We start from the raw sequence: 22,280 nt of genomic DNA, 5'->3' as shown, positions 1-22,280 counted from the left end.
AGACAATCATTCGCGTGTTCACTGGCTGGCGAACGAACCAATGACTCGGCCTCAAATTCCACTTCACATTCAACCCGACGCATCCTTGTGACCATTTCGTCCGAGTGATTTGTTGACACGTTCTCAAGTTTCATCTCTTTCGCTTTGTCTTTTCACCTGACAACTCCGCGAAAGCCCGAGCGGGCCCCCGGCTGTCAGTCCGCCCACGTGCTCAATGAGGAGACCCGGACTCAGAAAAGAGGCGAGAGCCGCAGCTGACGGAAACTCATTCCAGATTGTGTTAGCCGTCTCTCACCTGCTATTGCCATTATCTCCCCATCTCTCTCTCTATCTCGCTCCTGGCGCCTTTGCTGCGTCGAGCTGCGAAGCGGCAGAGATCTGAGCCGACCATGAAAGCGCGCACACGCTCGTTCGTGGAAGGGGTAATAGCCAGACTTGCCAACAGATATTCTAATGAATCAACTTCCTCGCTGACAGAATTTTTACGGCGGACATGAATGGAAGTGGTGTGAAGGGGCTGTGGGGGTGGGGCAAACCCCCCCTCCCCTAAAAAAGCAAACACCTGATCCTTATCAACACTCATTTACCTTGCCCCCCCTCTCCGAACTGTATCAAGCTCAGGCATTTATCCGTAATGCAAAGAGGGCTCATAAGACGGAAAGCCAAGAGACTAGCAATCAAACGGATGCTGATGCGCATCCGAGTAAATACTGGATGGTAAGTGCGCGGCTACTTTACAGTAAGCGGGTGAGCCGGCGGATATTTTGCTGCTCCGCCGGGCGTGATAGTCTGGTGAGGGCAGCAGACATTCATTCATTCATCTTCCGAGCCGCTTGATCCTCACTAGGGTCGCGGGGGGGATGTAGGAGCCTATCCCAGCTGTCTCCGGGCAGTAGGCGGGGGACACCCTGAATCGGTTGCCAGCCAATCGCAGGGCACACAGAGACGAACAACCATTCACGCTCACACTCACACCTAGAGACAATTTAGAGTGTTCAATCAGCCTGCCATGCATATTTTTGTAATGTGGGAGGAAACCGGAGCACCCGGAGAAAACCCACGCAGGCCCGGGGAGAACATGCAAACTCCACACAGGGAGGCCGGAGCTGGAATCGAACCCGGTACCTCTGCACTGTGAAGCCGACGTGCTAACCACTGGACTACCGGGCCGCCCGGGCAGCAAACAGTCAAATCCAAAGTCGTCTGGAAACCGCTGATTCTAAGACATTATTTGACTTCAACATTTAAGTCGTACATTTTTTCCCCCCCTTATTTGAGTGCTATGTTATTAAAAGCATTTTACACAAATCTGCCATGAACCGAGTACCCGGAGTACTCGCTAAGCCCAAAGACGGTTGCTCTTAAATCAAGTGTACTTGCGCAACCACCACCGAACTGTGCCCTAGTCTGCTTGGAACCGTAAACTTTGGATTGTCTCATTTGGTCCAAGTTTGATTCTGTTTTGCTCAAAATGAAACACAGCAAACGGTAAAGTTGTCTTAATTAGGGGCACGGTTCCCAATCGAGTTCTGTCTTGAAATTTGTCACGCGCAGACCCGATTTCTTGCTTGTGTGTGTCGTTTTTGTAAACATAATACACAGATGAAACGAATACCACTTAGAAGCATCAATAAGGCATTTCAAAGTCATTTCTTTCTATTCGGCCCCATTTGTTTCACAAGTCTGTTCTGTCTGATTAAAATGCAATATGGGTGCCTGTATTAAAGATTTGTAATTATGTGGCTTGATTTTAATCTCCACGCTGCTAAATTGTCTTTATATTCAGGCTTTAAAATTTTAATGAAACGTGTCCTCGCAGTACTTGTTTTATTTTTTTTTTCCAGTCCAATTGTATTATGCTTCATAATTAGGGTGAGTTTTGCTAATTCCCACCGGAAGTCATATTAGGGAATTATTTAGGAGGCAAAGGGAATATTTGTTAAAATGGATAATCAAGGCTGGAAGGTTGTCATTTTTGAAGATGGGAGCGATTAATAACCCCCCGCCCCTAAATGAGTTTGTCCTCCTGCCTTGTTACCGAAAGAACAAGGCAGAATGCAGAATTAAAGTGAGCCCGGTTCACCACGTGGGAGTGGACAAGAGCTTTGGGAGCTCGTCTTGGCATTAGCGGCGAGTTGTTGCCTTCCCGAGCGGCGGGAGTGCAGCGCTATTAAAAGGATGACAGCGTGGACGCAGGCGAATCAAAGCCAAACGCTGGCTCCCAACATTGGCATCATTACATATTAAAGCACGCTCTCGGGCAGGGGAGATGTGAGGCGCGCGGAAGACGAGAGACTCGCATAGTGAGAGTTAGCATGAGCCTAAAAAGGAACAGAAACATGTCAAAACGACACGAGCAAAACGGATCGTTATGGCAGTGTTATGACTCTTTAGGCAACGTATATTATTTAGAACACAAACGATGGAGCAACGCGTGCAGTAGACATACGATCACAATAAGCACTGGCGTATATTCTTTATCCTCTGCAAGGAACAGCTAATATTGCTGCAGCTTTCTGAGAAGATAAGATATCCTTTATTTGTACCACACTGGGGAAATTTACAGCCTCCAGCAGCAAGAATGTAGGTAGAAAGAAGAAAGAAGGAAAAAAAAACAACAACAAACACCGTTCAATTAAGTGTAATATAAACACAAAATGGATAAATCGCAGTGCTATTTACAATTGTCTTTCACATCATTTAATTATTATTATTATTATTGTTGTTTTTTTTTTTTTTTTGCGTCGGTCTCCATCCATCTTTGTGTTCTCGGATGGCTCGTTAAGACATCCAGGCTCCAATAACGTCATCGTCGAGTGTGCACTTTTTAAGACCCAAAACATGTTGGCTTGACTGGCGGCAAAACAGAGTTTCTTCGTTTTTGAAGAAATGGGCCAATTTAAAAAGAAAAAAAAATGAATGTGTGTTTTGCGAGTGACAAATTAAAAAAAAAAAAAGGTTTCGAGGCTGCCACAAGATCGTTAGTTAGCACGACGGTCACTCGTGCAAATCACGATTCCAGAAGCATTCAAATGAGTGCCTAAAAGTACACGCGCGGAAAACTGATTGACATTCATTTCATTTGCTGCAGTCTAATGAGACCCGGGAGAAGAGTCGCTTTTGCTTTGTGTACAATAATACGCAATGTTGATTGACACCGCAAGCACTGTTTTCCATATAACAATATGTTTAGAACGTTGCCTGTGGTTTGAGGTGAACGGCATCATACTGACAGCTGCTAGATAACGGGCAAAATATGAAAGTATTCAACTCCTTTTTTTATCCATAGCCATACTTTGTAAAAAATAAAAAATAATAAAAAATCTTACTATAATCATCCCCAAACATGACATGAACTCAATGTTTGCCTTCCAAGAGTGCTCCCCCAGTATATACCAAACATGCACTTTACATCATAACTCCAACTTGGCTCGATTTCCCCATCTTGCATCCTGTAGGGTGAGATATTTGTGGGGGCGTTTTTCACAGATCGTATATATTCTATTGTGTGTGTGTGTGAGAGAGAGTATCTTGTGATAAGAGAGTCTGAATGTCAGGACTGTGACACCCCCCGTGCCAGATAAGCTCTCCATATATCCCCGTGTGTCCTCAAGCAGATTTATTTGGCCGAGGAAGAGTGGGGAGGGAACGGCGCTGACGTGAATTTACCGTCATAGTTTTGGACTACAGTGAAATTCATGGTTCAAAAATTACCATCACTGTGATGTGTGTGTGTGTGGGGGGGGAGGGGGGGGTACATTGGTGACTTTTTGGGGGGGCTTTCTGTAACACCCTAAAATCACAGAAGATGAATGGCGGTAAAAGAAAACAGAGCAACCGGCCGGATGGTTAAGTCGACAACAGGGGGGCTTTTACTTGCCAATGTTTTGATATGCGGTGATGGAGAAGAGCGCGAGGTGCTTTACAGCTGAGTGGTCAAGCAGAATAACAAACCACTCACCTGTCATGTCAAGCCAAGCGGCAAAAATCGACTGTCAATCAGCGCTGACTTATAAATTGCCCGAGAGCACACCTCCCCATTATATTGATTGAACATAAATCAATGCTAACGGCGTCGCGCGCGTCGATGCTTGTTAGTCTCGGATTAAGTAAAGGCCCGCTCATCCTCCGCGAGAGCCGATCGATAAGTGATGCCATTGTCTTTAACGCCGAGCTCCACGAGAAGAAGGTAAATAAGCAGCAGGCTTACTTCCACTCTAATGTCTGTTTGCGGCCGAGTGCTTCATATCCGCAAACGTGTGTACGCGCGTTTATTTGTGGGGCCGCGGCTAACGGTTGGCTGCGGCGTGGCGATTTATTGATTCCTGTTTAGGGGGGGGGGGGTGACCCCATCAGAGCCCCCAACCCGCCAGCCCCACTCGCTGTCCTCTCAACCGCTCATATTTCCCCTCCAGGGGGAAGGCCGCCATCTCGAGACAAACAAGAGGACGCTCTTTTGAGTTAGCTGTCAGACGCTTGCGGGGTAAACACGCCAGCCGCTTCACTGACGTGCCGCTAGTGGTCAACAAGCCCAAAAAGGGAGACAAAACCTACTCAAGTTGCAACTGAATATACGTTTGAAAAACAAAACAAAACAAAAAATTCCCGTTGTGGAACCGGATATACAATATATATTTTTTTTTTAAGTGAAAGACTATTTAGTGGATGAATCCAATTTACGTCTTTTCATAAACGACAAAGGCAATTTGGTCTTCAGAGAACCAAACTTTTTTTCATAAACACCAGGCAACTGAGCAAAGTTGGTTTGCTCCGGTTGTACTTAAAAAAAAAAAAAATCTAATAAAGTGGGCGTCAAGAGGAGAGAAGCTTGAGGCATCAAACTTTCGAATGGTAGCAAAATGAAGCGTTTTTTGCCTTTGCTACACTGTCATAAAGCGTCAAACTTAGTGCATATTTCCCCTTTCGCTACACGCGAGAATACGCGAGTCATACAAGCAAAGCGAGCGGTAATTAGGACGTCTATGCGGAAAACCATTTGAAAACCACCGCCTCATCTCTGCGGCTTATTTTCAAGTCTCCGAGCGTACCCGCTGCTCCTTGCACATCCGTCATGGCCGTTTGCTTACACGTTGCCTCTGACTGCCGTCCCTGACCTTCACTCCGCCCAGTCTGGCCCGCACTCTGGCGGCGAGCGGCTGCCGCTCGCCAGCTTCACGGCAGGCTTTGGACGATTGACTGGCTGTTCAAGTGGCGTCTCTGTGCTGGGGGAGGAGCAAGGTCAGAGCGTCGTGCCAATCTCAGAAGCCGACACTCGGCGCTTTTCCGATGCCCTCGAAGCCATAAAAACGGCAAAGACGGCGGCGTGGGAGGGAGTAGTTGCAAATGTGCAATCCAATTTAAAGCAGGGCCAACGGAATGTTCAACGCTCACTTAAAGAAACAGAATTTTTTCTAAACAGATCAATTAAAAAAAAATCTTCACCTTTAATTCATTCAACACGCTAAAATAAATCCATCAGTGTCGGTAAAGATATTCATCCATCCATTTTCTAACGCGCTTAACCAGTTTAGCGTCACGAGGAGCTGGAGCCAATCCCAGGGGACTTCCGGCGAAAGACAAACAACACCCTGGACTGGTCTCAAAGAGACAGACTCAAAATAAATACGACGTTTTGAAATGAATGAATAATCAGGTGTATTCATTGAGATTTCAACATCAGTCAGAATCATTTTGAGGGTGATAATATTACATTTTGGGCGGCCCGGTAGTCCAGAGGTTAGCACGTCGGCTTCACAGTGCAGAGGTACCGGGTTCGATTCCAGCTCCGGCCTCCCTGTGTGGAGTTTGCATGTTCTCCCCGGGCCTGCGTGGGTTTTCTCCGGGTGCTCCGGTTTCCTCCCACATTCCAAAAACATGCGTGGCAGGCTGATTGAACACTCTAAATTGTCCCTAGGTGTGAGTGTGAGTGCGGATGGTTGTTCGTTTCTGTGTGCCCTGCGATTGGCTGGCAACCGATTCAGGGTGTCCCCCGCCTACTGCCCGGAGACAGCTGGGATAGGCTCCAGCACCCCCCCGCGACCCTAGTGAGGATCAAGCGGTACGGAAGATGTATGAATATGACATTTTTTCCATCACTACCCTCAAATTTCAACAGACATAATGTAGGGGCGGGCGAGGGCGAATTGTGAAGACAAAAATATGCGCGGCCCCACTCGTCATCCCTCTCGGGGCTTCAACATATTTTGGGGGAACGGAGAGAATTCATCTTATCTTACGCGTGCGTTTTGATGCCCTTCTTTCCATCATATTTTTCCACTCGCTCTCCAGCAATTAGGAGCTTTCACTCTCGCATCTCGTTGGAGCCCCCCCTCCTTGGTCCCTCCCGGATGAAAAGCTATTTTGGTGTGTGATTGGAGAATGATGCCGCTACTTAGCGAGTCACTCCGTCAGTGCAAATGGAGGGAACGGGGGGGCGATAAAAATTTTTAAAAAAGGAATGGAAAGGAGGGGAAAAAAACCTCGCGAGGAGTAGTGGCTCCCCGGGGCGCTGTAGCTGTGATGGGTGAGCTGTCAAACGGCCCATTGTCCAAATTACCCAGCAAGCACCGTGTCACCACCCGGGACTAATTTACGGTACTCTACGAGCGGAGTCGGTAGGAGAACGGAGAAGAGGATGTAGGTGAAGAGGCGGGGGTGGAGGTGAGGTGGGATGGGGGCGGTGAGGCAATGGTGGGTGGCGGGTACTGTCATGGGCTTCTTACCTAGCACCCTCTACACAGAATGCATTCAAACGCCACAGAATTTATGGAGGCCTCCACGGCAGGTGCCGATACAAATATGGAAGCTCGGAAGAACGTCACACGTCAACCTCAACCCAACCGGTGGGCCGTGGCGGACGAGACATGTCACACTCTCTCAGGCCCCTTCGCCACGCTCTCTGCACTTTGATGCGATGACTGTACTTTGGCTAATTGGCTGGGAACAGCGGGCATCCGCTTTCTGGCACCAGACAAGTAGGCGAATGGAAAACTACCTCCATTTAAAGCAACGTGTCATTATTTTGGTAATAAACTGGTACTATGGAGGAAAACATCTCAGTCACAGTGACGCTAGTTGGAACGGTGGACCAACTCAGATATTCGCCAGGGTAAGGAACTGAACGCTGGCTTCAATAGCCAAAACCATGACTGTTTGACCCAACCTTACATATTTCTATAAAGTTCAACAAACACGAAACTTTTTAAAACTTGATAGTATACACGCATCAAATACCTAAAATATCAGTAAAAGCAGTGGAATCTGAAAACATGAAACCAAAAAAATCTTGACATTTTCAATAATCCAAAGGAATATTCGGCAGCTAGCTACTAGCTCAATGAATTATATCATTTCAATTAATTTCTTTAGATGTGTTGTAGTAGTAGAGTCTGGTTTGATACTGACACCGTATTTCCACGTACAAATATAAAATATTTTTACAGGAGTGACTAATAAAAAGCTTATTGTGAGGTATTTCAGTATTTTAATATTACCGGTACACTAGGTTAGCGCTAGCTAGCTAGCTAAAGTTGGAGGCTGTATGCTAGATAGTAAACTGAAGAAACCTGAACAGATTTTTACAAATTACCTTGATTACTAAATTTACAAAACGTGATTTTGAAAGGTTTGACATCCTCTTGTCAGGAGCTACGAGCATTTTACGGAATCCGTCCACCCAAGAGGGCTGATTCGTCAAGTATAATTTCATTCACCCCAATTTACTGATTTATTTTCTGGGTCAAATGACAACATCAGGCCTGATAAGTCGCTGAACGAAAAATGTACCGAGTGTGCTTCTTTTTCTCCCTGTAGCGAAATCCCTTCTGACACTTGGCTCCACCCTCAGCAGTCATCCTGCTTTTCCTTTGCTGCATGAGCTCATGCACTTATTTGCCTGCCTTTCCTCCCTGTGCATTAGTCGAGTCACACTTGCCATAGGCTCAGTCGTCCGCTTCTATTTGGTGACATATTAATCATTGCATAATAATATTTACCCCATGTTAAGCACACAGAAGTAACAACTTTCACACGAGGCAACCAAGCTCGAGCTGACAAATGGCTGATACCGCCACTTAAGAGTCCAAATGACAGCCATTCATTCCTTCAACATGCCGGTGAAAAGGAATGGAACCTCGGTTTACAAACAATATTTTACGAAAATCACAATCAAAACAGAAATTAATCAATTATTAATAATAATCCAATGAAATAACTGAAATGATGTCCTGTATTTTTTTTAATCTGAAAAACCGACAGGTTAATCTATTTTCAGAATAATACTTTGCTGCAGCCCTAATGATTTGAGATGCAAGTGTTTTGCTTTACGAGCGTAGCCACGTCACAAATTAAACTCTTATCTCAAGGCCCCACGATATATGGAAGCAGATGGTCGATTTAGTTGTTTTTTTTTTGTTTTTTTTTGATGAAGACGTTACATCGTAATTTGACACTTGTCCAGCAGCCTCGTCATACATCACAATAAGCATTTGTTCCACCGCTGCGTCATATTTTTCCCAACATTTAACACGGCCCTTGGTAGACTTTGACGTAATGTGCCAAAACGCAGTGCGGCGCAAGTGCATGGATATGCGTGTGTGTGGGAGTGTGTGTGTGTGTGTGTGTATGAATGAGTGTGGGGTTTAATCTATCTGAACATGTGGGTGCCTGCGTGTGCTTGTACGGTGCGTGTGTGATGTCTGAATGCATGTGACAAGGCAGATGTAATGCAGATTCATAAATCTTAGCCTCGGGATCAGTAGATGAGGAGAGGAGGCTGATATATGAAAGGACGCGCGCACACACACACACACACACATATACATATACATATATATATATAGATTACAACCGCAATAGTGCCTAATAAACATGACTATATATCTGGACCTCATATGCGCTTATGATGCGCATATGCATACACACACACACACACTCACACAGTCACACACATACTTTCACATTCTGTACATTCACAAAGGCACTCACTCACACTCATAATCTCAAAATGCGCTCTCAGTCTCCAGTGCTCACACACTTTCACAAACTCTCTCATGAGCTCTCATGCACAGAAAGACTCTCACATCCTCTCTCATTGTCTAGCACGCACAAACACATGCGCTCAGCACACAAACTAAAAGACACTTCTAACCCCCCCACCAAAAAAAAAAAGTAAAAAAAAAAATCCAACTCACACTCTTTTGCGCTACTCTCACATTCGCACTATACCAGACTCTCTCATATCCTCTACAGTTTCTCACACAAATCTCAAACACTCACACAGAGACAGACACACACAACTTAACAAATCAGACACACGCACACACACATGGCCTCTCTCTCTCTCTCGCTCTCTCTCACTTATCCTCTTCCACAAAAACTCATCAACTCACATATCTCACACTAAGACACACACTCTCACCAGTTTGTCTCCCCCACACACAGATACACACACACAAACTTTCTGTTGATCTCACACTATTTTTCACACCCTCACTAACTGGCACCTCTCAGACTCTCATGCACACTAAACACACAATCTCTCTCTCTCTCTCACACACACACGCGCGCACACACACACACCACCAATACAGATATAATAATCACCAAAGTCTATCCGCTTTTCTAGCACTTCATTACGTCGATTTGAGCCTGAACAGCTCCAGTATTTGATGTGAGGCCATAAAGCTGTTAACATCTCAACAGTGTTGCATAATCTCGCCCCCCCCTTGTCCAACACACTAATTTTTGACTTTAAACGAAGGCAAAATGCTGCAGCGGTCCACAAAACTTTGACCAGCTGATTTGTAGCTTTGATGCCAAGATTCTCCGCAGACGGCTGCGGGGAGAAAAACAAAACAAAAAAAAGACAGCTGAACGCTTGATATCACATCAGATGGCTTTTTAAATGCTCCGCTAAGCCGGTAATAACTGTTTTGCAGGTTTAATTGCCACCACGCAAGCCCCGAGAGCAGCCTCTAATCAAAAAAAATGTCCCCTCCCCACCCCTTTCCCATAAATTATAACAACATTTACACTGCAGTTGATGTCAAATTTATAAAGGGGCTTGGACTTAATTTCAAAATTTAATTTACCTCGGTAAGCAGTTGTACACAAAAAGGAGTACAGTGGCCGACATTGAGATTTTTTCAAAATTTTTTAAATGAGAAAAAATAACACGCTACAATGTTGTACGTACAGACATGCAGTAATAAAATAATTAAATAAATTATACATAATTTAAAGAGTTTTATATCACGATTTCATGCTTCAATGCCCATGGACAATATGCTCCTTCTAGTGTACCTGCCTCGGCCGCCAAGGGTCAGTGTATAGTACAGTACAGTACAGACATGCATGATACAAAAAGAACTTTGACTCAATACATAGTGACGGTAAGATGAGGTCATATTTATTTTTCACAGAGGATAACGAATATATGCCGGCAGTTAACGTTACAGTGTCCATCTGTATGTGTTGCTGCGCCATTGTTGGGGAAATGTGTGTTGCGCAAAGGGTTATCAGTATTGCAACATCAAAGCTCTTTTGGTTTGCCCATTCGTGGGTTTTGCAATGTGTTTTAGCGGGATGTTCATTAGTTATGTGGTTTGGATAAATACACAACATGTAATTCTCTTTGTTTTGTTCTCTTTTGTTCTAATAGAAGTCTGTCTGAATGTGCAAAATCGCTGAAAAATGTGCGACGATTCTTTCTAGTACAAGAGACACCAGGAAAAGCCTGAATTCATACTGTGGACTATTTCAGAGTTATCCAGTGGAGGGATGTCATGGAGTACACATTTGTAGTGGATTGTGTATGTATCTGTACGTAAGTCCACTGCCAAAAAACAAGTTTAAAAACAAACAGTTCTGAAAGATTAAATGCAAATTTATAGAACTATAACATTACGTATAACTACACCCTAGGACTGCATTAAAATGTGAGCTATTGCAGGACCACAGTATTGCCAGAGAGACGGTTATTACAATACTGTATATAAAAGATGGGAAAGAGTGAAAATACATCATACCTGTTAATGTGTTAGAGCCACTTGGGTCGGAAGGAATTGTGTGTGTGTGCGTGTGTATGTGTGTAAGGGCGTGACTGCATTAGGGAATCACACAGCCAGCTCCACTCACCAGGGGACCACTGTCAGCCTGTGATTTCGCCCGTGTCCCTCCGAGCCAGTGAAATAGGTCAACCACGTAAAATGGTGGGGCAACGAGGAGCAAGTATGGCACCCCCCACCCCTCCTCCTCAAGACCAGCCAGGCGCTGAAAGCGACGTCCCCCGCCACCCCCACCACCACCGGGGATGCGGAGGATGCAGCCACAACACGTCCACCTTGCAGGCACAACAACCATTTACAGACTGGCTAGCCGGCTCGTGCAATTTTAACACTCATCGGCTGCCAAACAACGCAAAACGCCATTTATAGGCTAACTATAAGCACCAGCATGTTAAAAAAAATACACAAACGGATATTATCAACACAAGTGGAGAAGCAACACATGCCTGACAGTTGCTGTAACTGTGCTAACATACATATATTCTTTATCCTCTGTGAAGAAGAGTGTCTCCATGAACACGGGCCTGTCTGTTTCAGGTTGGCTTCTGAGCTGAGTCAGGAGCTAATGGGGTTCTCAAAAAACAAAACTCTTATTTGTAGATTTTCACCTATTGCAGGAGTGTCTGGAACCTTCACTTGAACCTTCATTCATTCATCTTCCGAACCGCTTGATCCTCACTAGGGTCGCGGGGGGTGCTGGAGCCTATCCCAGCTGTCTCCGGGCAGTAGGCGGGGGACACCCTGAATCGGTTGCCAGCCTATCACAGGGCACACAGAGACAAACAACCATCCACGCTCACACTCACACCTAGGGACAATTTAGAGTGTTCAATCAGCCTGCCACACATGTTTTTGGAATGTGGGAAGAAACCGGAGCACCCGGAGAAAACCCACGCAGGCCTGGGGAGAACATGCAAACTCCACACAGGGAGGCCGGAGCTGGAATCGAACCCGGTACCCCTGCACTGTGAAGCCGACGTGCTAACCACTGGACTACCGGGCCGCCCTCACTTGAACCTGTTTTTAAAAAAAAAAGCTTTCACATAAAATGTGGAAAAAGTGAAATGCAGTGAACACATGCGATAGATGCATCAACAAAAACAAGTAAGTGTCTTTTTTTTCTTTTTGAGAAGGGGGGGTGGGCATCATGTTACCACCACCCTCCACCATCTCCCGTGGCTTTGACCTTTTCTCTCCAGTGGAACAGGACACTGCACGTCTCCATCTCCCTCATGCATTAATGATCCGCGGTAAAGCTGAAGGCTCGGGTCTGTCTTTCAGTCCGCAAGTCGACCCACTTCCAAGGACGGAGGGCCCCGTCGCCGACACAGCCGAATCGTAGCGACATTACACCACTGATGTGGGTTGGCCAATGCAAATTACTAGCCACGCCGAAACTGAGAAAAAAGGATAGATGGACAGATAGTGTCACAGTCTTAATAAGTGGAAGGCTGACTCTTCTCATCTCGACAGCCAGCATTTCTATGACTCTCCCTGGTGGCAGATATGGAAAGCACAAAAAAAAATAAGGAAAAGAAAAAAAAAATGGGAGATGACGGCGGGTGGACACAAAGCAACTGAAGCCAATTATCTGGCTTATATTGAAGCTCGTGCACATACAGCCAAGACAGGAATGGAGCTGCTTTACAGTGGCCATTTAATAGCATTTGGGGGGGAAAAAAACTCATTTGAACATAAAATGTGACTTATCTAGACGGGCGCATTGTCCTTTTTCATATTTATTCAAACTTTCTTTGCGAAACCTTGGCAGGACTCGTAACCTCCAATCTTACGAAACAGTTTATTTCTTATTTATTGTAATATCTTTTTATAAATTGTGTTTTCTCAGGGCTCTTGTGACAAATGCGGAAAACAACACGTTTTCTTTTTTTTTAATGTAGCTGAACAAAATTGTTGACCGTGCCATGTTGTGCTTTGCAATGTTTGGCTAGGCTAGGCAAGGTTAGTTTAGCAAAGGATGAGTTACACGAGGCTAAACTAAGCAAGGTCAGGTAACGTTAGGTTTAATTATGTTAAGTGATCAGGTTAGCACAGGATAAATTAAACTAGATTAAAAATGGCACAGTTATGGTCGGTAAAGTCAGGCTGGTCAAGGTTTGGTTCGTTTAGCTTATGCTCATCCATGATAGGTTAGTCAAGGCAAAGTCATGCTAGGTTAGCATAAAATAGTAAAGGATTGACTCGCCCAGGCTAGTTTGTCATTTAATCAGCATCAGAGAATATCTGGGACATAACCTAATCCCCATATTTTATTTAACTTTTTTTTTTAAATTTACTGCCTACAAAACGGCATTGGGATGACACCGCCCATATGATATCAAGTGTTCACTTTCAAATGGGAGACATGCACAAAGTTACAACAGCTATCGTCATCCAATGGCTGGTAATCACTCTTTATTTTGTCTTTTGTTTGTTCATTGTCTCATTCTTCCAAGCATTCGATCCATTCTGACAGACACAGAAACCCCCCCCCCCGTCTGCGGGGGATGAAAAGATCTCTGGCGTGCGCCTCCCAGCCGCCCCATTCCCAAATATTTGACTTTGCCTGTGATCCGCAACCCTCCCAGGCTTCTGTCGCGCTTTTCCGCACCGCTGAACTCTGTTTCCAAAGCAGGTGTTGAAAACAAAACAAGCCGATGAGTAATCCAAAAACAAAATCAAATAGAGGAGAGTGGCTCGGTTCTTGAATTCTTATGATTTAAAAACACCCCTTCCTAAAAATAAAATAAAAATAAACGATCAACAGCAAAATAATACAGCTGGAGGGTTGCATTTGACGTGCCAATTACAAAGCGTCAAATGATGCCGATATAATTTTGGCTCGCTTCAGGGCGATGGTGAGTCCTTGACATGTTCTTCCTCACAACAGAACAAACATTCACAGGAAAATTGGGTTGAGGGATCAAAATGCATCACCGAACGGTAAGAAGTGCTCAAAAATTCAGAAGGACATTTTTTTTTGTCTCATTGTTGTTTGTCTATTTTACATTTTTGTGGTTGACGGTTTTACTTTTTTTGTTATTTTTGTATTACTGTTGTTTTTGGTACTCTTGTACTATTGCCGTTGGTATTTTTGTATTGTTGTCGGTATTTGGGGGATTATTGTTGTCATTTTTTTTTTGTATTGTTATTTTTTTATTATTCTTGTTAGTTTTGTGCTGTTGTAACTATTTCTGTATTATTACAGCTGTCGATCATTTTGTAAAATCGTTGCTGTTCTTTTGTATTGAATTTTAGTTTGTATTTATTTGTAATATTCTTCTTCTATTATTATTATTATTATTATTATTGTATCTCTATATCTGTTGTGTTTTTATTTGGGATGCGGGGACTCGTGTTTTGAGTATTTCACTTTAATCGCTTTTGAAACGTGTGTCGCAGCTCAACAAATTAGGTCACAAATAATCCGGGAACATGAAAGGTTTCTACTTGACACTCCAGAGAAAGAAGCGCTACCGGTGGCATTTACCGTCACTTCGTATTAGTAAACAATTTGTTAAAAGCGTGACAATAAAGCGACCTTGATGTCATTAAGCTTGAAGCAAAAGAATATACCGTGCAATATATATTAGGACGAACATGGTGCAGGATCTGAAGAATCTGTCTCAAGGTCAACCACGACTGGATAAAGACAATGCAAATATAAAAATGTTGGTTGGAAGGGATACTTAGCAGCTTGAGAAGCAGAAATTAGCATGTTCCCATACCAACATTGTTGTAATTGTCAGAAACTCAACTTTCAGTGCACTGCGTGTGTGTTTGGAAAAAAAAATGTGCTTGGTTATGTTAATGACAAAAAAATAAAAATAAAAAGCTGTCAGAATTTGAACGCAATCGAAATGCAACGGGACTGCAGCATTGAGAGCCGGTCCCAGTATCCGTGTCACATTTTCCTCACGTCTTTTTTTTTTTTTTTTTTTTTTAGCAAATTGACATCATATTGTGGCTTTTTGTACGAAATGTTCCTTGCCTTATCATGTAGTGTCAACATTGCATATTAAAGGCAATATACCACAAGCGTCTCCCTTCCAAGTTTCATATCCACCTCGCTGTCCCCACTGGATCCATTAGCGTTTATAGGCCTGTACATTTGCCTGTGTCTGCTGCCATCCGCCATAATGAAAACAACACCTACACGATAATGTGCAAAGCAACACATCCCCACATGTACATCACACAAACGTGTCTTTCGTGTGTCACGAGAAGCGATCGGGACAAAACGGAGCCTCTTTATTCAGTTCTAATCAGTCAGCAAAGATCCAATCATCAAGAATCTGTCTGTAAACAAAAACAAAAAACTGTCATTAGATGACAGTTCCATTGTTTGAGAGTATTTTAGGATTAATTAATGAATTAGACCGAACATCCCGAGTCCAAATGAGCCAACATCTGCAGTTCTGCAGCACGCAGACAACAGCTGTGAGTGAAGACCTAGACAGTGGTATTAAAGGTCACGACCTTTGTAAGAGCCTTCAAGCCTCAGCACACACGTTGATGAGGTCAGCTCGGCGAGCATTTTCAATCGCACGTCTCACTCGCCACCTCTGTGCTCATTTTCTTTCTTCCAACAGGCTGGCGCAGATGTTCTCCCGACAGCGCCCACGTCGCGCCCAGCTTCACGTCACCATCGCGCATTTGAAATATGTAAAAAACAATATGCCGGGGAAACGACAACAGCGGTTTGGTTTCCTCCCACCAGAACAAGAGGCGCATTGGTGAGCGAAATTGATGCGACAATTAGTCACATTTCAAATCCTCTGCTCCATTAGCGGAAAAGCTCCTGCATGCCGTGTGAGTCCAAACGGAAGCTTGCCAGAAATACACTTTTGCATCATCATCTCCATGATGATGATGATGATGATGATAACATTTTACTCTGCAGCTCTAAATTCCCTCTAACGATATTTGAGTGCCTTTTATCATTTTAGTTTCACTGTTCAATGATGCCTCGAGACCCTTCTGGTGTGCATGAGTTGGCCACAGGGGGCAGTATAACTCAGTCATGAAAGAAGAGTTTCACAACTAGCGTAAGTGACTCCGTAAGCGGCATTTTTTTTCTGTAGAGGATAAAGAATATATGCCTGGAAGTATCTCTTGCTTAGCATCATAACACCGCCATATAGGTGCTATTCGTTAGCAAGCTAAGGCGTCTTACGTTGTGTATTAGCATCAAGCGGAAGGAAAGGTTGCGTGTTTTTAATAGATGACGTTTTATTCTCATTATGTTTTTAGTTCAACACAAATATGTAATTCTCGTTTTTTTTTAAATGTTTTGTTTTCCAGTTAACTTCAACTGAGCATCCCAATAAGAAGTTTTCTGAAAGTACAGATTCCATTTTTTTTCTTTAAAACGCTTACACAGGGGGCACTCCAGTTGAGTCAAGGTACTGCAGTACGGATGTAAGGCAATGTACTCCTGAGTCGCAACTTGTGTCAATCAGTCAGAGCGCACGAGTAGCATCAATCTCACAACAAAAGGGCGCAAAGAATGCGGGCCGCCGCCGAGCCGTCAGTCACGCCGCATTAGGAGACAGCTCGGGTCAGCGCTGGTAGTCAGAGGTTAAAGCCATTACGAGCGAGCCGACTCAACTCGCCCACCTCTGACCCTTATTTCGCAAACACGCTCTTGGTCGTTGTGTCCGGGCGGCTTTTGGGCCACGGCAGGTGTTTTAATCTCTTGAGCTCTACTGTGAAAGCTCAGAACTATAATTCAATTCAGATGGAAAGAGAAATTGGTTGCGCTGACAGTCGTATTGCAATATTTTGAGAGAACAATGGTCAAGTTGATTTATTTCAAGACTTTTAATTCAAAAAGTGAAATTTACGTAGAGTAACGCCGACATACAGTGGAGTCCTTATAGAGGAAAATATTTTTTAGAAAGCTAATTCTGAACTAATTTCTATTTTTTTATGATTTTGATCACTTCTCATGTCATATTTGACAAATGTAGTAATAAAAAAAATCGTGAAATATTTCACTCTGAGCTGCACTTGCTCAAACTCAATATATGAAGTTTGATGAAGTATTATGCTTTAGGTACATATTAAAAAGCAGGGTTGCAAAAGATATCAAAAATATATATATCAGCGCGATGATGGCACATGCAAGATGTTTTTCACCAAGATGTGCGAACCATTTTATTTTGTACTCGATATAACGAACATTTTTTAATGTCACGACTAGTAACTTAATAATTACTGACAGCAAAGGTGTATTTAATATCGTACCCGTTGTGGCAATAATCCACGTTGGCTAAAAATGGTTCCTATTTTAATAAGTCAAATAAGCCCTCCTCCTTTCATTCCCCCCCCCCCCCCCCATCTTTCAAATACATTACACTTGCCGTTCTTTTATTTTTGATGAGGGAGGGGAATGAGGGCTCCAACCTTGCTGCACTCTCAGCCTTATGTTTTAATATTTCATGTCCAACGTGCAGTTATACCCATGGAACGAACGCGCCCGCGCGCATACACGCGCACACGCGTGCACACAAGCAAGCGATTCACTGCTGAGAGGAGGTGTCCCTAGCAAATGCTAATTGAACTAGTCCACGGGTCAGCGAGCCTTTCTGTTTTCCCCTCCTCCGGCAGATCCATTCTGACGGGCCAGGGAGCGAAGCCACTAACGGAAGTTTTTGCTTCTCGCTGTGCTGCAAGGAACACTCCGAGGTCGTACGGGAAACCAAGCGGGTGGGGGTGGGAGGTAGGGGGGGTGGGGGGGGGGGGGCAACCCGAGCCAGAAAGTCGAGAGTTTGTTTATGAACCAGCGGGCATCTGTCTGTTTATGTGAACCTCTTAACTGTTATTGCCTCGCTCACAGTGGATTAACGCGTCACTGACTCATCATACGGTGGCGGACCTCAAATGTTGATTCGATCCACGACCAAGCTCGGAAGCGACTTGCCAGTTTTTTTTGTTTTTAAATTCAGTCTGTCTGCAAATTTAAACAAAATCTGAAATCTAAACACCTTTTTAAAAAATATATAATTAACCAAAATTAAACAAGCCACCAATACTAACATTGAAACGATATTTATGCGAATGAAATGAAACACGAGAGTGCTTTTAAAACACAACGGCCAGTGTTTACTGTAAAAATAGAAATGTATTTCAATAACATTAAAATACGATTGGCCTTCACATTTACACAGTGGAAAACTACAGCGCCCCACCATTATGTGGCCACCGGTGGAACTACACCCAAAATGAAGGAACCCCAACAACAAAAGACCATGACAAGAGACCATGTGAAAACACTGGCCTCCAAGTTACCACAATGTTTAGTTTTGTTTTTAAATCAGTGTCTGTAAAATTCCTCGTGGTGAACAATGTTCAATGGTAAATGGAAAAAAACAAAAAAACAAGGATGTTTTTGAATACGCTTACCTTTGTTTGCGATGTTATCAGGAAAATATGAAGAGCGTGGGAGAGAGAGAGAGACAGAAAAGTCAAATTAGCAAGTGAGCACAAATCAACAACGTCGCACACAAACGAAAAGCATAGCATCGCGTCTTTGTGGTATCAAGTTTTTGTATGCGGATATATTCCATAACAAACAAGGGAAAAGAAGAAGCGGGACAAACACCGCTCCCCTTTCAGAGCACCCCGGGAGGAACATATGTTTCCGGGAGCACCATCAAATATGTTTTCAGAGCAGGCCAAACGCTTTTAATTAGCCTCGACTCTATTTGTTTTCATTTGCGTGATTTATCCCCTTTCATTTGGCAGCTTGCTAACATGTCCCAGACCAGGGAGGCCAACGTAGCCTGGGGTAAAAGGATACGTATGGCCGGCTCTTGAAAAGAGCGGCGCGAGCTGGTGGGTTTTATTGGAGCGGCGTGGAGGCCACCTGTCGTGCGGATAGACTCCGGGAATACCAACGGACGCGCTTGAGCGGGGATATAGCGTATGATCCTTTGGGTAAACACATTTTCTTTGATGCAAAGGCCTCAAGGGGAGCGAAAGGTATGAGCGAGATGAAGGTGGGATGTAGCCTAAAGACCTAACCATGGCTTATTAGATATTTGGACAAGCTTTTTCGGACCACATAAAGCTCTCATTGCCGGAGGGGAAGAGAGGGGCTTGATGCTTTTCGGGGCTCCGTAGTACAAACGCTTGTATGGCTAACATCTGGCCTGATGAGGAAAAATCAATCATGAGCTAACATCTGCATTATCCACAAATGCGGTTCTCAAACCGGGGGCTTCAGACAGTCCGGAAAAGGCTCTCCTGGTTCTAAAATGATGTTGCGTCATTTTTTAAAAAACGACATAGCTACATATGGGAACCAGAATGCTAAACCAGCGGCTAGCGGCGTATTCAATTTGTTTATCGCGACGACATTGCAATTATATAACGAGATGGTACCCCGTGATATTATGACTCCGGTCCCGTGACGCAAAATGTTTCAGATCAAGCATAACTTTCAAAACAGACAAAGTAAATGTTTGACCTGGATTCTCGACATGGTCGCCTCGAGCATTTAAAGCGGCAACGCAAATAAACGGGGCAGCAAGGTAAAACACGTTAAACACCAGAAGGCCTTAAAAGACAAACAACGCACCCCCGTTCAGCTTTTGATCGATGGATATCATTATTTTTCTTTATGTCTACAGACCGGATCTGTCTTTCCTCAAACGCAGCGTGTTCCCGCAGGCCGAGAGGGAGGGGTGTCTCAGGACATCAATACGGTGGGGGGGTTAACCAGCAGTGTTAAGATTTAAAAGGAGATGTAAGTGGTCTCCATTAGAATGTTTCTAGCCCGAGGGGCTTTGAGGGCGGGGGCCGATGAAGCCGAAGTGCAAAGGGACAGGAGATGAGGTGCCCCTGAGACATGACACCGAGGCGGTGCAGGGGGAAAATGAAGCCAGAGGGCGACGCGACCAGGGCGGCTCGGCCTCCAAATGAAAGCGGAGGCTATTTACCGCCTAGCCTGGAGACACGGGGCAGGAAATGAGAGCGCGCAAAAGGGCCCCCGTGTGTTACAGTAGCTTCACAGTCTAATCAAGGACCGCAGGAATTGCAGTTAAGACTCATGTGCTGATCCAGTCATCAAGAGAGAATTTTGCTCAACATAGTATGAGCTCCCTAGAGCCAAAAAAAAAAAATGCTGACAGCTGGTTGTGACTGGCCAGACTGTTGGAAGGTTTAAATGTGCCACGGAGCAGACTTTAACGCAACCTATGCTAATGGACCCGTCAGGAGATGATCAGCGTCACATCCCACCAGCTAAAACCACCTTCGCTGTCGCCTTTGGTGTCTTCAAAATGTACCTTAATGGTTTCCAAAATGACGTTTCGAGGTTACAAACCAACTCCCGTGCCCGGCCGGGAAAGACGGAACTGAATAAGGTTTGTTTTTGGGGGGGTTGGCGGGAGGCTGGACCGAATTAAAGACGTTTGCATTCATTTCAATGGGAAATGATCATTTAAGTTCCAAACGTGATCACAGAACTAATTCAACTCAAGGCCCCACTGTACTTAAACTTCAAAAGCGATGCTCGGAACTGAATACGGTTTGTTTTTTTGGGGGGAGGGTGTGGGGGGGTGGCTGGACCGAATTAAGGACGTTTGCATTCATTTCAATGGGAAATGATCATTTAAGTTCCAAACGTGATCACAGAACTAATTCAACTCAAGGCCCCACTGTACTTAAACTTCAAAAGCGATGCTCGGAACTGAATAAGGTTCGTTTTTTTGGGGGGGGGGGGGGTTGGCGGGAGGCTGGACCGAATTAAAGACGTTTGCATTCATTTCAATGGGAAATGATCATTTGAGTTCCAAACATGATCACAGAACTAATTCAACTCAAGGCCCCACTGTACTTAAACTTCAAAAGCGATGCTCGGAACTGAATAAGGTTTGGTTTTTTGGGGGGGGGGGGGAGGGGTGGGGGTTGCTGGACCGAATTAAAGACGTTTGCATTCATTTCAATGGGAAATGATCATTTAAGTTCCAAACGTGATCACAGAACTAATTCAACTCAAGGCCCCACTGTACTTAAACTTCAAAAGCGATGCTCGGAACTGAATAAGGTTTGGTTTTTTTGTGGGGGGGGGGGGGGCGGGGGAGGGGTTGGGGGTTGCTGGACCGAATTAAAGACGTTTGCATTCATTTCAATGGGAACTGATCATTTAAGTTCCAAACGTGATCACAGAACAAATTCAACTCAAGGCCCCACTGTACTTAAACTTCAAAAGCGATGCTCGGAACTGAATACGTTTGTTTTTTTTGGGGGGGGGGGGGTGGGCTGGACCGAATTAAAGACGTTTGCATTCATTTCAATGGGAAATGATCATTTGAGTTCCAAGCGTGATCACAGAACTAATTCAACTCAAGGCCCCACTGTACCTAAACTTCAAAAGCGATGCTCGGAACTGAATAAGGTTTGTTTTTTTTTGGGGGGGGGGGGGGGGCTGGACCGAATTAAAGACGTTTGCATTCATTTCAATGGGAGATGATCATTTAAGTTCCAAACGTGATCAAAAAACTAATTCAACTCAAAGCCCCACTGTACTTAAACTTCAAAAGCGATGCTCGGAACTGAATAAGGTTTGGGGGTTTTTTTGGGGGGGGGGGGGGGCTGGACCGAATTAAAGATGTTTGCATTCATTTCAATGGGAAATGATCGTTTAAGTTCCAAACGTGATCACAGAACTAATTCAACTCAAGGCCCCTTTGTACTTAAACTTCAAAAGAGATGCTAGTTTTTTTTTTGGCCAATTTCAATCTAACAAGCTTTTTATTCACTGATCCAGCGTTTTTAATTCAATTTTCCCATGAGGAGTAACCCCTTGGCTAGGCTAGGCAGAGCAATAAGTAGAGGTCTCAACCCAGCACTTTAATAAATGTGTTAATTCCGAGTGCGGCGGGCGGAGCCAATGCCAACGTGGGAGATGAGTTCCCCACCATTCATTTCCGCCGTCTGTCTCACGGTGGAAACGGGGGAGCGGGAGACGGGCCCGCGGGGGGGAAATGAAGACCATACATCAGGCTGAGGCACCCCGGCGAGTCTGACATGGCTTCGGGTCCGCCTCGGGTTCATGTAGACACGCTTACTTAAAGACTTACTTGAAGAATATAGACTACGATATTATAAAAACATTTAGGGGATGATTGATTTCACATGCCGATTTGATCTGAACTTCCAAAGCCATTATGCTAGCGAAATTCAACGTACAGTACAGCGTCGGCT

At 44.4% G+C, this 22,280-nt stretch overlaps 1 protein-coding gene and 1 long non-coding RNA gene across 5 annotated transcripts in view; both read right to left on the bottom strand.

Moving 5' to 3' along the window:
* unc5cb (unc-5 netrin receptor Cb) overlaps positions 1 to 22,280 on the bottom strand; it is a 105,830-nt gene that overhangs the window by 44,769 nt on the left and 38,781 nt on the right. The window contains exon 1 of one of the 4 annotated variants that reach the window (XM_052051474.1): positions 19,651 to 19,726. The exons of the other annotated variants lie outside the window; for them this stretch is intronic. Coding sequence (XP_051907434.1) covers positions 19,651 to 19,681 — 31 coding nt within the window. The 5' untranslated portion in view covers positions 19,682 to 19,726. Of the gene's footprint in view, positions 1 to 19,650; positions 19,727 to 22,280 lie in introns of those variants that run through there. 4 annotated transcript variants of the gene reach the window in all.
* On the bottom strand, positions 11,718 to 18,163 carry LOC127591546 (uncharacterized). Its single transcript, XR_007959895.1, has 2 exons — positions 16,933 to 18,163; positions 11,718 to 16,886 (listed from the first exon to the last, which is right to left on the bottom strand). It is a non-coding gene; the product is annotated as an uncharacterized LOC127591546 (long non-coding RNA).

This window comes from Hippocampus zosterae, chromosome 18, assembly GCF_025434085.1.
Source record: "Hippocampus zosterae strain Florida chromosome 18, ASM2543408v3, whole genome shotgun sequence".
Classification (NCBI taxonomy): domain Eukaryota; kingdom Metazoa; phylum Chordata; class Actinopteri; order Syngnathiformes; family Syngnathidae; genus Hippocampus; species Hippocampus zosterae.
This window is presented reverse-complemented; position numbering and strand designations above follow the sequence as displayed.